Source organism: Ciconia boyciana, chromosome 8, assembly GCF_034638445.1.
Source record: "Ciconia boyciana chromosome 8, ASM3463844v1, whole genome shotgun sequence".
In the NCBI taxonomy this organism is placed as follows: Eukaryota; Metazoa; Chordata; class Aves; order Ciconiiformes; family Ciconiidae; genus Ciconia; species Ciconia boyciana.
In genome coordinates, this window is record NC_132941.1 from 57,935,271 (window position 1) to 57,950,112 (window position 14,842).

At 42.4% G+C, this 14,842-nt stretch overlaps 1 protein-coding gene across 1 annotated transcript in view; it reads left to right on the forward strand.

The window, feature by feature from the left end:
* The first annotated feature begins 11,387 nt into the window (after positions 1-11,387).
* Positions 11,388-14,842, forward strand: part of TRUB1 (TruB pseudouridine synthase family member 1) — a 30,224-nt gene continuing 26,769 nt past the window's right edge. Inside the window, 2 exon segments of the mRNA XM_072870011.1 lie at positions 11,388-11,583; positions 13,331-13,423. Of these exon segments, the coding sequence (XP_072726112.1) occupies positions 11,439-11,583; positions 13,331-13,423 (238 nt within the window). The 5' untranslated portion in view covers positions 11,388-11,438.

Here is a 14,842-nt window from a genome sequence, read left to right on the forward strand (position 1 = left end):
CTCTGGCAGTTTGCTTCAATCTCTCACTTTCTACTGTGGAATAAAGACCCCCCTTGCAGGCTTTGCAGAGAAAAATGTTCACCCAGAAACGGCTCCAGCACAGTGATTTGTGCAATGCAGTGATTTGCCACACAGCGTCTTTGATGCAGAATTACTGTGATGATCAAAGCAAGTTTAATTAGCTCAGTGGTTTATAAGTCTTTGCAGCCCCTTCTGCCTGCCTGTAACTGTCCAGGATGTCTCCTTCACTTTGGACAGCCATGATGTAGGGAAAACCAATAATAGCTCTGTGGCCAGCCTTCCCCCAGGCATGTTTTCACCCTCATCCTTCAATGGGAGGACAGATGGAAATATGAATTAGGAGTGGGAGACCTTGCCAACTCTACCCGTTGAGGGAAGGGCTTCTGAGGGAAGGTCATCCTTTCTATCTGTTCCCTGCCCCATGAAACCTCTGAAATGAGCTCTGAAAAGATTTTCAGAAACATGTAGGAGTGTGCGCCTGTGAATTGAGCTTGGCCTACCAGCATTGTACAAGGCTGTTGCTTCAGCTGCTGACCCCAGGCACAAAGCACAGCTGATTTTGGAGACATGATGGTGATTCTCTGACACGCAAGCATCTTCCTGTGAGCATCTGGTCTGGCTTCACTATCGTTTTATGCTGGTTGGACAACGCAAAGCTTTCTGGAGAAAAGCAAGTGTACTGTGTTGCTGAATCTCACGAAAACCACAGTTTTCAGTGTTAAAACAGTTGAACTTTGAAGCTAAATCTAGATGAATGCTTCTGAAGAGGAAAGCAGATCCTCTTTTAGTTGTCTGAACCATTAAGCTGTACTTAAAAGAATGAGGAAAAAGTCTCACAAGTCTTGTTCAATACAAGCTGCTATTCTAGGTTTCATTCCTCCCCCAGCTGGTATTTCCTGCTCTCCAAAACACAGGGGAAAGCTAAGATGTTATTTAATGGGATTTTCTGAAAGAGGAATCCTTAAACTCTGCTATGGCATGAGAAGCATGGGTGGCTGGGGGAGCCGGATGGCTGGTACCCGCCCAGGAGTGTGTGCTGTGCAGACAGCCCTGGTGAGGGAAGAGCAGAGAGGCTGCTATTCCATAAATCTGCCTCTGCCATGTCCTAGACAAATCCAATTTAAGCTTTTTTTTTCAGGATTTAAGTAGGGAAAAGCCTTGCCCTTGTTTTCTGCACAAGAGATAAGTTTCCAGCAGCTGGATTTGCCAGCCATGGAGCAGTTACAATAACTGTTCCACTATTGCTGAAAAATACCTTATTAATTTCACTATCAAATCACGGATTTCTTTCAGAGTCCCTCTCTCCCATTGCTAGTATTGAATGGGCAGCTTCCCATATTAACTTTCTGAGTTGCCGTCATTTGCAGCAGTTCATCTGTTCCAACTCTTTCCCCCTTAAGCTCTTTTGGACTGAAACAAGTATAAGCTCCTTGCAGTTCATTCAGTGGGGCTCTCAGTTTGGCTGAGTATCAGACTGACGCCAGGACGGCCACGACCATGGGATTTTTTTAAGGACGTTTAGTTCCTGCCATCTGTCTGTTGGCTCAACTCTAAGAAATTTAGATTGTGTTGCCTTCCCAAAGTTGTTTTTTTCCCCCTTGGACTGCTGTCAGGATATGCAATCTGTCTCTGTGAGTGTTCCAGTGAGACAGCACTTGAGATGTGATAAAATGCCTTCGACTCTTACATGTGTTACTTGATTTCTTAATAACAGGGGATGATGATGCATTACAAAGAGGTTACAAACTTTTAATGGGGACTTACTTTACTAAAGTGTCACACTTTAGGAACAGTGTGACAACATTTTCTATGGCATTTCCTCATTTTGGCCTTTTAGACCAGGTTGTTTGGTCAAGCTGAGGTGTGGGAGTGAGTGACTAGTTTTTGTGCTGCCGCTCATCTGGACTGGGGCTTTCCACAGCGGGGCCATTTCACTCAGCAGCACAGGCAATGTGGAAGAAGTGGGGGTAGCTGCACTGCTTCTGGGTTCCTCTTGCTTGTGTGTAACATAGTTACACCCCACTTTATTTTTTCATATTTATTTTCCCCTGAGATGTTTTGGAAGGAGGTGGTATTCCACTGACGCTTCGGTACCCCTCCCTGTGAGCCTGGTTTTGCCCCATGTTGTTAGACAGCGAGCTAGTCTATAGTAACACTTAGAGATGAACCTCAGAGCCAGTACCCTAGGAAGCTGATCCAGTTTGATGCTGGGCATATGTACCTACTCCATTAAAGGTTTAAACTCAGAAGTGGTTTATGAACCATTCCCGTGAGAACAGGAAATCTCTACTAGAAGATCAGATCAGAGGATGCAAGTCTCCTTAAGTGAGCTGCTCTTATGAAATTTCTGCTTTCGTGAAACTTGTGATACATCTGAACTGAGCTATATGTTGTGGTCCTGTTTTCAGATACAACTTTTAAGAATGGGACATTCCCAGCGATGAATCTGAAGGTATGACAGATTCTGTTTTGATAAATAGATTATAAGCCCACCAACATCTAAGATACGATTTTAGACTCTGCTTGAGGGGCCACCTAGGCTTAGATCAGACCTTTTACCTTACAAGGTTTATTTACTTTAAAGACCATAAAAACATTATATTGATAACCTGTTTCTGGATAAAATCCATATGAAAGAGACATTTAGTTTACAGAATGAAACTATAAAAATCTAAAAATGTGAGAGTGAAACTGGTTAATATCTGTGTTCTTGTCTAATTGACAGTTTTAAAAAAATACTCTTAGCTAGAAAATACAATCACTACTTTAACAAAACAGATCTTCCCAGTCTTACTTGATTGCAGGGCTCACATTTTGTATATACAGCTGAAGTCCAGCTAAATTATCTTTGTTTTTAGCTGACTGCAGTACTTCTGCAGAGAATGATGATAAATCTGCAACAGATAAAAACTGGATGTTTTCAGTTTCAATAAAAATTAATTATTTTTTAAAGCGGGAATAACAACAAAGAGGCACAAATTAAACAATGTAGGATTTAGATAAATTTAGGGTTATGACAGCTCTCTTGCCCTCAGCCAGTATAATGAATAATTCAGAGCCAAATTTAGGGGCACTCCAGGACTAAAGTATTGCATTATCTAATTTCTGTTGTTACTCTGAAGTGTAAGCAGCAAGCTTATTAAATATGAATGGAGTAATCAGACAAATGCTATGACTGTGTGCGTGAGCTTCTCATTAATGTTTCACAAAGAAGCATCAAGAAAGACTAAATAGACTGCACTGGATTTAAAAGTAATAAATATACTCCAGAAACAAAGTAACTTAATGACCTTCCTATGAACAAAAGGGCTTAAACCAAAAGGATACTCATGCCGAGTATCTTTGTTGAAGCAGTAACTCAAGTAGATCATTTTTTGCACATCCCTGGTCACTTCTTGATTATCATTTGCCAAAATATCATTGCCATGGTACATCCATTTAGTGCCTCTTTTCAGTGCTAGATTTATACACTGGTAGTCTGAGCCACCACAGCCTACCATGATTTTATTACAGCGCAGGATGATTGCTGGAAACTGTAGGGGTGGCTTCTAGTAGGACACAGAACGTACCTTCAAGCCAAGTTAGCAATTAGGGCATGATTTTGAGCATCCTTTACCTCTCACTGACTTCCAACAGATAGCACTCCTGGGATCAAGCTCTTCAGCTGTGTAAGTGAATACTGCTTCAAAGTGAACTTCTGAGCAAAAAGAAGAAAATACTTTGGCCTTTTTTCAGCTTTCCAGGAAGGAGTTTTCAACATCTAACAAAGGAAAACATTCTTTTAGTTTATTTTATTTTTTACATTTGAGATTGGATGCACTGATGTTCCTTTCAGAAGTGGAATGTGAATCAGGATACCATGAATAGCAATTCCTCCCCTCATCAAACAGTTTAAACAGAGGTTCAAATTAAATAAAATAAGTTTGAAGTGGAAAAATCCAGACTGACATTCTAGGTGATATCAGATTTATAGTTCTAGCAAATACAGTCTTTTTTCTAAGCAAAAATATTTCTGAATAAACTTCTCATTATAATTTCCCCATAGTGATTACTACAAAAAGCAAACTTTCTCTTTGTCCATCTGTCTAGATAGACAATATCCTTACAAATCCTGCAAGATAAAACAGCCAATAATACAAATACATGAAAACCTGGGACAAATGTCAGAAAACTGACAAATACTCCACTCCATTTTACCTTCTTATGTCAAAAAAAAGTATAGGACTTCAGATGCGACAGGCAAAAATATAGTCTCATCTTAGGGTTGCTCATTGTCCATGATCAAGATATGGGATGGGATAACCCAGGTGGAGTGGAATATTGATCTAGGTACGTGTGCTGGTCAAAATATTTAATACTTTGTTCACACAGACATGGTAAATATAGAACATCATTTTAATGATTGCAACCCAGAACAAAAAAGCGGAACACTCATCATCTTTTTGATCTCCTTATTTTTAACAAGGTATCTGTAAAATCAAAGTCTGTCTTCTCTCTGCAATTTTAAGTCCAACTTTATGAAAATAAAAAGCAGACATTATCAATTTAATCTTACCATTGGCAATTAGCATCTTTACAGACTCCAAAGCCTAAACAATTAAAAGCTGAATAATTTATGGCAAATGGAACAATTTCTGTCAACAGTATTATAACATGCATTAGAAATATACTTCACTGCCTGGAGCTGCTTGATTATTGATTCTGGAGTTCTCATTAGTGATGCAATTGGCAGCCCCCACCCATCAGCAATGGCTACTTTTGTTTGTCTGCACTTCTGAATTAATTGGAACTAATCCATGGTTACTTGTGCTTATTTAGGGTGAGATTCTGCCAATAAAAGAGGAAGGAGGAGGTGGGCTATGGTTCTCATGCCAGCAGGTTATCTTCCAGGCAAAACCTGCCAGAATGGCCACTGACTTCTCTGGCCAGGGAGCACAGCAAACACCTCCTCAGCTCCAATTTCATTCTTGGGACAATGGATAGCAAATCCACAGCTTTGACCTTCTTAGCATAGGTATTTGCTTGGGCTGGTGATGTTTACAAGCCTCTCACAGCAAAGAAGGTGTTAAACTAGGCAGATACTATGGAGCAGTTGCAAGGTGTGAATGATCAGGTAGAAGATGAATATGGGGAGTGTGTCTTTCTTTGAAAGAGTTAGAGCCAAAAGGACTGAATCTTTCTAGGGAACAAAAGAAAGAAGGTGGCTTGGAGAAAACTGTCAGGTTAGAGTTAGGTTGAGAAAGGACAGTTTCTGCCAGTGTATGGGATGACTGTTGTGGGGATGTCTTCAGTTAGAGGAGAGATTTGTTGATTGAGGTCATGTCTGGGGGGAGGTCATCTACTTATGTTCCCCTTCTTCTTGGCATGAAGAGCCTGAGATGCTTAGCCATTGCCCTTTGTAGGGTTTCTGGACAGCGCTGCTTCTTCAGCGTGATGAGAGATATTTCTTTCTTCTTATGAGCATATGGTAGACTTTTAAGTCTAGCTTTTAAGAAATTTTGGGCTGTAACTCCAAGGACCTAATGTGGAGTGAACCTTCATCTCTGTGCTTCTTCTGACTGCCTGTTGCAGAAATGCTTTTCAGCTGGCTGTTCACTTTCTTGCTGTGAGTCACCCGGTGCAGGCCATTCTTGGGAAGGGTACGAAGACTTGTCAGACTGGGAGGAAAGACTAATAAGCAAATAATGACGTGTGCTATCCTACTTCTGCAGCGAATTATTCTTTCCCCCCAATAATATAACTTAGGTGCTTGTCCAGTAGACCCCCTAAAAGCAATGGAAAATGGAGGATGCAGGGAGAAAGAGAACAGCTATCAGGCATCAGGCAGCTTCACTTGCAATACGTGAAGTGTCAGGCAGTCAGGAAAGTGTGCTGAGGGCCTGAGACACCTGCTACCATCTGTCCCCAGCTCTGTTAATGATGCTACATGATCTTACTGGTGCAGAAAGAGGCTCTCCAGCTGTGTCCAGGAGGTCAAGCTTTGCACCTTGTAAAGAGATCAAAAATGTAAATCAGGTGCTAAGAATTCTGGGAAGAAATGGAAAGCACAACAGAAGGTCTTGTGATGCCATGCTATAAAACCATAACATGGCCATATTTTAACTGGTGAGTAAAATACTGGTCATCCCATATCAAGAAGAATGTTGTAAAATCTAAAAACAGATGGAGAAGATAGTTACAATCACAACGAAGATCATAGCCAACAAATAGCCTCTGTCTGAGGAGTCACTAAATAGAAAGCTTCAGAAAGACTTAATAGGATTCTTCAAATTGAGAAGAGACGGACGAGGGGAGAGCGAGATATGATTTAAGGCCTTTCAAATCATTAGAGAGATGGAGGAAATAAATGAGTGAATTTTTCATTTTTCATTGTACTAGAATCAGGAGGTACCCAGTGCTAGTCAAGGTATCTCAAAATAAAGGACAAAATAAATAAGACTTGTTCATATAACCTCTAACTAAGTTGAGAAAGTCATTGCTAGAGAGTAAAAGCTGAATGTACATATGGCTTTGAAGCAATTAGGCAGATTAGGCAACGGATGGAAGATTCATTGTTAATGGTTAAATATATAATAGTCCACATTGAAGCTTTGGCTAAAAATATCTCCAATTGCTGACAACGAGAAGCTGGGTATGTAAGGGAAGAAGGAAACTCCTTGCAGTCTTCATTCTTATGCTTTTGCTAAGCATTTGCTACAGGCTTCCAGTAGTGTGCTGGGGACCTGAACCAACGCAGCTGTTTGTGCATAGGAGATGGCTCTGCCACTGCTGAAGCCAGAGCACATTGAATCTGGAAGTGCAGGAATGTTTTGGAAGAGAAGCTCTTAACTCTCCACAGATGGCAGCTTCATAGGCTTTAGCTTTCCTGTGTCAAGAAAATTACACAGTATTTATTTAACTTTGATGTGACTTTAATGTTAGATGTTGAAGGTGGCTTTTTTCTGGAGGTACAATCTGTTCCTTCACTCAAATGAGTAAGCGAGGAAAGGAGGTCATTTGAGGTGCTGGAGCTCAGGTATTCTCTTTGCTGGGCATCCATCTCACAAACCATTAAACAGAGTCTATATGTGGGCCCACAAGCTGCGAACAAGTCACCAAAGGGTTGATTATGAACACATTTACCTGAATGCTGAAATTGTACAAAGCCAGTTGAGAAAAACAAGTATAAATTTGAACTGGTAGTGAAGCTACAGATCTACTTTTTTTTCCTGTCTCCCAGTATCTTCTAATCAAGATTGAATGTTTTTCAAGAAAACACACTTCAGTTCAACTCTTACTGCTTAATTTATTTTCTAGCCGTGGCATTTAGCAGCTTCTCAGATTTATTAGTGTCTAGGTCCTTTTAACCTTATGTTCTGAATTTACAGAGGGGCAGGTTGGACTTCAGTTGTCCATATAAACAATCCCTCACGTGATGCCTTCTTTCATATGCACACCTGGCGAGTTCTTCATTGTTCCTAATTAGGATGCAGCTTCTTGGAAAATTAGTTCTTTGACAGCAACTGTAACATGAAACTGTGCAAATTTAAACAAGAACTGAGAATCCCACTGAGACTTTTATTAGCAACAAAATCAAAGATCTGCAAAATGTATTCTGTTTTTCTTCCCCTCAGCATCACTGAATCTTCTAATTCCAGACCATGCTTAGTCCTCTGTCATTACAGACACACCTGGGCATGTATCAGAGATTAAAAGTAACTTCCTAGTCCATAATAAATCTGTCCTCACTTACTAATGCAATATGTTCAGAAAGGGTCCATAAGGAGCAACTGAAATCATATCTGTATCATATTTCTCCATAGCTCTACACCATTTGTGACCTATCAGTGATCAGGAAAAATTGCTGTTCTCTTGTTTAGCTAACTGCCAGAACTTCGTTTCACATAGAGAAGGAACAGGTAAAAACATTTGGATCCAACTATATTCCGTCCAGTTCGACTCAAATTGACACTATAAATCTACATTAAATCAGCTAACCAAAACCTCTTCTTGCCTAAACTGTTCTCAATTAAAAATAATCCCTCTAATATCAGAGAAGCCAGAATAAAGGTGGAAATAAAACATTCCTAAAAATAAACAAAAGCCTAGACATAAAATCCAAATTGGTGTAAACTTTAACTACCGATCTTGTTCTGAACAAAAGACAAAAATTGCTTCATTGAAATACTTGCAGTTTAGGAACCTTTTCTCATGGGGAGAACGACTAACAAAAATTACCAAACCTAGGATTAGTGTATGTCATGGGTAGTTATATCTTTCCCTTGCATGCAATAATTGACATTATTTTTTCAAAATTGCTGCAGTTCAACGAGATACTGAAGAACCTACTTTTGCTGAGAAGAACCACTCAAACATGATGAATGATGTGCTTCATGCCCATCTGAATGGGACTGAATGAACTACCAAGTTGAAGAGTTATTTATGTACACCTTATTATCCAAAGAGATGGAACAGAGGAAAAAAATTCTATGTATTTCAGGCTTTGATAGTTCTTATTACAGACAAAATTCCATTAGCTGACAAGGGAGCAGTTTACAGCTCTAGGCCCTAAACTTTCAAACAGCTGCAACTCTTTGTTTTTACAGGAAGAACATGAGCCGTGATTGACCTCCTTGCAATTATTTGGATACAGACGACAAAGCTGGAATCATAAAGTGAACACAAATACAAAAATGGCCTGTTGCTACTGAATCTACTTTAAAAGCTATAATGCAGCATCATTTTCTTCTGCATTGTGGTCTGTGACCATTACCTCAGAAAAAGCCAGTCTGAAAGCACACAAAGAAGTGAGCACCTTTCTGGAGAAGGTAGAAGGAAATTTTGCATCTCTTTTCTGCACAAGCAAGTAACGGATTTCTCTTCTGCAATAGCACTCATCTGCTGTTTGCACATGCTACAGCTACTACCCATTATCTCTTCTCTATAAAGCATAATTGCACCAGATCCTCGAGGCATTACTTTGTGCAACTCCAGTGACCTGAGTGGAGGATTTGGCCTGCCTATACTAGACAGGCCAAACAACATAGACTACCATGTTCCATGCATAAAGCAACATTATCCTTTCAGCCATTTACTGAGCCCCTTTATTAAGGTTGCAAATAAAGTCAGTAACTCTAATCATGCTTTTGGTTGTTGTGGATCCTGGCTTGGCTAGGAATCACTGGAGATAAACATCTCATTTCAAATAGGCTACTGAGCAGATGGTAATGACTTTTAATCACAAGCAACATGAGGCAAATCTGAAATAATGCCCTTGAGATGAACAGTTTGGTACATCATTCCCACCATTTTGAATGCTGAATAACCTTGCCCCATGAAGCGAGCCATGTGTGATTTATGTACACTTATACTTCCAGCTCACTAAAATACTGACAGTCATTAATAGTTTTTCACAATTCTTATTTTGGGCCCTTATCCAATGCCTACTGAAGTCAAAGCAAACCTTTTCTTTCTAAGTCTTCAAAGACTCCATCTGCTGCAATAACAAAGTGTTGTGTTTTAATTGCTGATGCAGAAGTTTGGGAGACCTACAAGAACTTCCTGATCAATACTAAAAATGAGAGTAGGGGGTAGTTTCTTTAGACACCTGAAACCTTGTCCTAAAAAAAAAAAAAAAAAAAGTTTTCTGCAATTTGTGGATACAGGACTGAGGGGTCAGACACTGACCTTCAGCTCATACCCTATGCTTGTGTCAGGTTAATTACATCATTTTAGACAATTCTCTGCTTAGGTTAGTCCTGAGAAGGCAGTACAGGGAGTTTTTTCACAGGCCCCATCTGCCGCTGCATTATTGGAAAGCTGAGGTGCTCTTTGCATTAAGGACATCTTTATGCCAAAACTGGAGTTCTCATTTCTGCATAATCTCCCTCTGACCCTTTGTGACGTTTTCAGAGCAGTCTGCTGACCCAACGATACTGCTGGGCATGACGATGTGACAGGTTTGTATTTCAGTCCTTGGGCTGCAATCTCCTTGCTTGGAAGCTTACTAACACCATTTCTTAATAGTAATGTTTAAACAGTTTTGCTTGAGCCCGCTTACAGAGCAATCTGTGTTTAAGCTCTTTTTAGCAGGGAATTGGCGAGAATAGTTTTCAAATGGTTAGCCTGACATGTCTGCAACAAAAACTCCATCACGGTTTACAACATGCCTTCCACAACTCTGCTCAAATTTTAACTCCATGTAAATCAGTAGCAATTTTCCCACTGACCTTTTACCCAAACATGGCTTTGCCATTTTACCTGCTGGAGAAGGACTCTGACACCTCGCTTCCATGTCCTGCAATGATGGCCACCTGTACCACTCACCAGGGAATCCACACTCGCAGCTTATGGCAACAGCAAATACTTCCACAGCCAGAATACAGCTATGTAGATGAGATCTAAGCAAATAAGGTGCCTAATTAATAATACGCACAAGAGGCGTGCAGGGGAGGCTGGTCGGCACTGCTGGTGGCAGGAAGCCATTACCCATCTCATGGATGCGGTGGTAGCAGCCTGCAGCTGGAAGCTCTGGGCCCATGCAGCTGCTGTGGAAGGTGTGAGCAGGCATGGAGTGAGCTGTTGACTCCAGTACAGGGCAAAAAACCACACAGGGACCTTGATCCTGCTCTGTGCGGAGAGAGCCACTGACTTCAGCAGGAAGATTTGCTTCTCTCAAGCTCTGGGAAGGACTGGGAACATGCATAGCCCTTAGCTAACCATGTATTCATTTCCCCCCTAACAGTGTCTCTTCATGGTTTCATCTGCAGGCTCTTACAAATGAATAAATGAAATGCATGAATGAAACATCCAAGCTCTCGGTGCCTTGCTCAAGCGTAGCTTGCTTAAATGCCTTGGGAGTGTTGTCAGAGAAAAGAGTCTGTACAAACCAGGCCTGAAGAGGAAAACCCACACGCTGTAGTTCTGTACAGCGGTGAGAGATCTGAGAGAAGCCTGCCTTCCCAGTACTCTCTTATATGACACATACAAAGGCAGGAAGATTAATGGACTCAACAACTAGTCAGCAGAATATAATTCTTTCAAGTTGGGCAACGAAGGTACAACGACTAACACTGCGATGGGTGGGGGACACACACCGGTTAGCAAAGTCCCCTGGCAATGCCTGCAGCAAGCCCGTGTCTGGCGGAGCTACTTAAAGCCACCTCCTTTGGACTGAAGGGCTCCCAGCGGGAGGCGTCCCACGCGAGACAGCCCACCGGCCAGCCGGTCCCTCCGACGCGGTCGCGCCGCTGACTGCCGGGCCGTGTTGGGGGATACCCGGCCTGCCGCCCGGCGTCCTCCCCTCACGGCCTCCTCTCAGGCCGCCCCGCCGCGGCCGGCTCGCCGGCGGACTACATTTCCCAGCGGCCCCCGAGCGGGGCGGAAGGCGGGCAGTCGCGGCGGGCTGGCTGCCCTGGTCGGCGGGGCCTGCCGGGAGCATGGCTGCCAGAGAGGCGGGCGGCGTCGTGCTCACCAAGTCCGCCGATAAGCTCTTCTCTCTGAGCGGGCTGTTCGCGGTGTACAAGCCCAAGGGGCCCACCTCGGCCGGTGTGCTCAACCTCCTGAAGGAGAGGCTGCTGGCAGGTAGGCGGCCGGGCTGCGGGCCGGGGGAGGCGAGGCGAGGAAAAGTGTGGGCTTTCCAAGTTGGGCCTGGAGGGCCGAGGTAGGGGTTTGGTGGTAAAGCGAGGAAATCGTGACAGGGAGGTATGTGTAGGCCCTCCCGGCGGTCCCAGGGCAGGAGCAGGCCGGTCTGAAGCGAACACGCATTTAGCCCTCGAGCGTTTCAGCCAGGGATGCATGGCTGTGGGATGGGTGTTGCGTGGTCGCGTGTGCGTTTGTTAGGATGCCAGAACCACAACCCCTGTCAAGCCACTGCACCCTCTTTCTCAGCATTCAGAAAACTAAAGTAGAAATGGTTTTTGATTTTTTTTGTGGTAGTTCACAGCTATGGCGTGGCCCAGATTGGGGAATGGAGCCGTTCCTGGATACGTTCTGGCTCGCTGCATGGAGCTGCTGGGTCCCTGCAAGACTCAGCGTGTTGGTCACGCTGCACGGTGAGCTGTAAGGCCATATTCACCTCTTGCTTGTTTGGGGCAGGCATCTATTAGTGCCTAAGGTACAGCATGGTGTGAGCCTTCGTTTTGAATGGGGATGAGATTTGCCCCAGCAGAAAGCTCCAGTCCTGCGATGCACAATGCAGGGGCATCCCAGCTTGCTCCGAGAGCTGTCGAGTGTGGTCCCAGGGACAGCGTGCACCCGTCTACCAGAATGGGTGTCAGCAGCATCGCTGCCGCACAGCAATGGCAGGATGCTCTGCTTCAATCCCATTGCCTATTGCAATTAAAAAAACATCACCAAATTAATAAGAACCACAGTGTTTCGAGGAGTTTGAAAGTCCTGGGCACAGTCTGCAGAAACTGCTTTTTCTGAATACAGGGAAGCCTGGGTGTCAGTTGTTAGGGAAAAAAGTGTAATCATTGCAAAGATGTGAGGGACTATGGCCTAGATTCTCTTTATAATGGATATTGGGAGTTGATCATCTAATCTGGGCTTTTGGGCACTTGCTGATGAAGTGAGAACATACTTTCAGACTGGTGAGTGCTTATTCAGGCTGATTTACTCTGTAGTGAACTGTAGTGTAGGCACGGACTTCAATTCAGCTTTGAATGGAAGAGATTTAGCTGGATCATGTCTGATTCCCTGATGTGAAAGGCATAATGAAGAGATAATAGGAATAGGTAAGGGAGCTTATAGTGTGTGTCATATTTAATACTAATAAATAAGGGGCATTGGACTCTGCAAAATTCCTGGAGTCATCAGCTGCATAGGAAGTATGGTGGGCTGAGATGCTCTGACAGCCTGAAAGCAGCAGTGAGCAAGTTCAGTTCATTGCAGACTTTCCATAGGGCTGCGTACGTGCGAATAAACATGACCCATTACATGGAAGTAAATACAAGAATTTCTCAGATTATGTAGCACAAAATTTGTATATATTAGATGATTTCAGGGACTCTGGTGCTAGTTCTTGCATGCTTTGTTGATGAAACTTCACAGGTGAACCACCAGGTTTTCTAGTAGTATTTTCTGAACATCTGTTTATAACTGTACGTAAGACTTGATTAGAATCCAAGTGAAAATAGCTCGCAAATTGTTTGAGGTTGGGAATAGATCTAGATGAATCATTGGTCTTATTCAGTACAGCCATTTCTGCACTACTAATTAATAGTTTAAATAATTGATTTTCATCTCCTTTAGCAGTCTGGAAATATGTGCTATTTTTCCTATGTTCTAAGGTTATCCTATAATGCTTCCGTTCAATTTCTATTTGCAGAAGCTGGCGTGCAAACAAATGGGAACAAAAGAAACCAGGTTTTGAAAATTGGACATGGTGGAACTTTGGACAGTGCAGCGGCAGGAGTTCTGGGTAATGAAAAATATAAATACAGTAATCAAAAGATGATTTTAGGAAACATTTTAATGCCTAAATGAAATCAGAGGTGGAGAAACAATTTGGGAGACACATGGCAGGCTTTGCAGTTTTGCGGGAAGGACAGGTTACTGTGGACGAGTGGTCTGGGTTAAATTTCCTCTGCATATACTTTTACATCCCGCCCCCCCCCGCAGCCCCCCAAAATAACTTGTCAGTTATTACATGAAAATACAGACTCTTGTGTAATGAATTCTAAATTACCTCAGAAATTGATGGCTTTTTTAACTTAAGCTGGGGATTTATAGTCATCATAATTTTCTAAAGTATTTGTTCTTAAACTAATGCTTTTCTGGGATTTTGAGGGAGCCTTTTGGGTTGTAATACTCGCCAAATGAAAGATGTATAAGAGCAAGTCAGCTGCTGCTTTTTTTTTTAAGGCTCAGCACAGAAACAGTTTTCACTTCCTGTCCTGTCTCGCTTCATAAAGAAGAGTCATCAAAGAGATTTTCTCTTTTAATTTTGATAGCAATCCATTTAACGCATTCATTTGTTTTATTAAGGAACAGGATGCGTCAATTTGCTGGTATTTAAAACTCAGCTGTGGGTGTGGCCATTGGGCTGGATTTTTCCCCATATCATACATTGTCATCAACAGTTTTGTTGATAAGTAACACGCAAACTACAGGTTGCTTAAATCATAGCCTTGTAGCTCTACTTGGCTAGAAGAAATAACAGCAATGCTTTTTTGGTATTGAAAATCAACAGGTACAACTATGAGTATATGCTGAAAGTAAATCCACTGAGTTTTGATGTAATGACTTCTCTCAGGAAGAGCTGTGCTTCAAGGGGATGTTGTTTGCTGAGACTGTTGCTACCAGCTATAGGCTGGTAATTGTCTGTCATCTGTGAACATTGCAAAATGTAACATTCTTGGGCTAGAAGTAAGCTCTTTTTGTTACAATTTCCTGTACTGTGTGGCCGCTCACTGGAGAATACTGTGTGTATTGCTGAAGCGGTCATTTTCGTCTTACACAGATGTTCCCTTTAAGCATGCTACTGCTTGTTGTGGGAAGTCAACAGCATTGGTCCATAGGAGAAGAAAAATCACTCGTGCTTCTTAATTGCTTCTCCTACTGTTCTCTGATATCCAGCAGTCTCCGAAGTCTGCTCCTGTGGCATGACAAAAAGTACTTGTGCTTGATGTGCTTGGTAAAGACAGAGAAGCGTGTCACTTCAGTATGCTATGGATTGATTGAAAAAAGGCACAGCATCTTTCATTCCACTGCCGTACAAAACACACGAGAAGAATCAGTGGTAGCTAGATTGGAAAGGACAAAACTGGAGAGGAGTGGGAGAGGGAATGTGCCCAGATTTCTTGTGGGTTTGGGTAAGATAATGAGAAGAGAGGGGAGG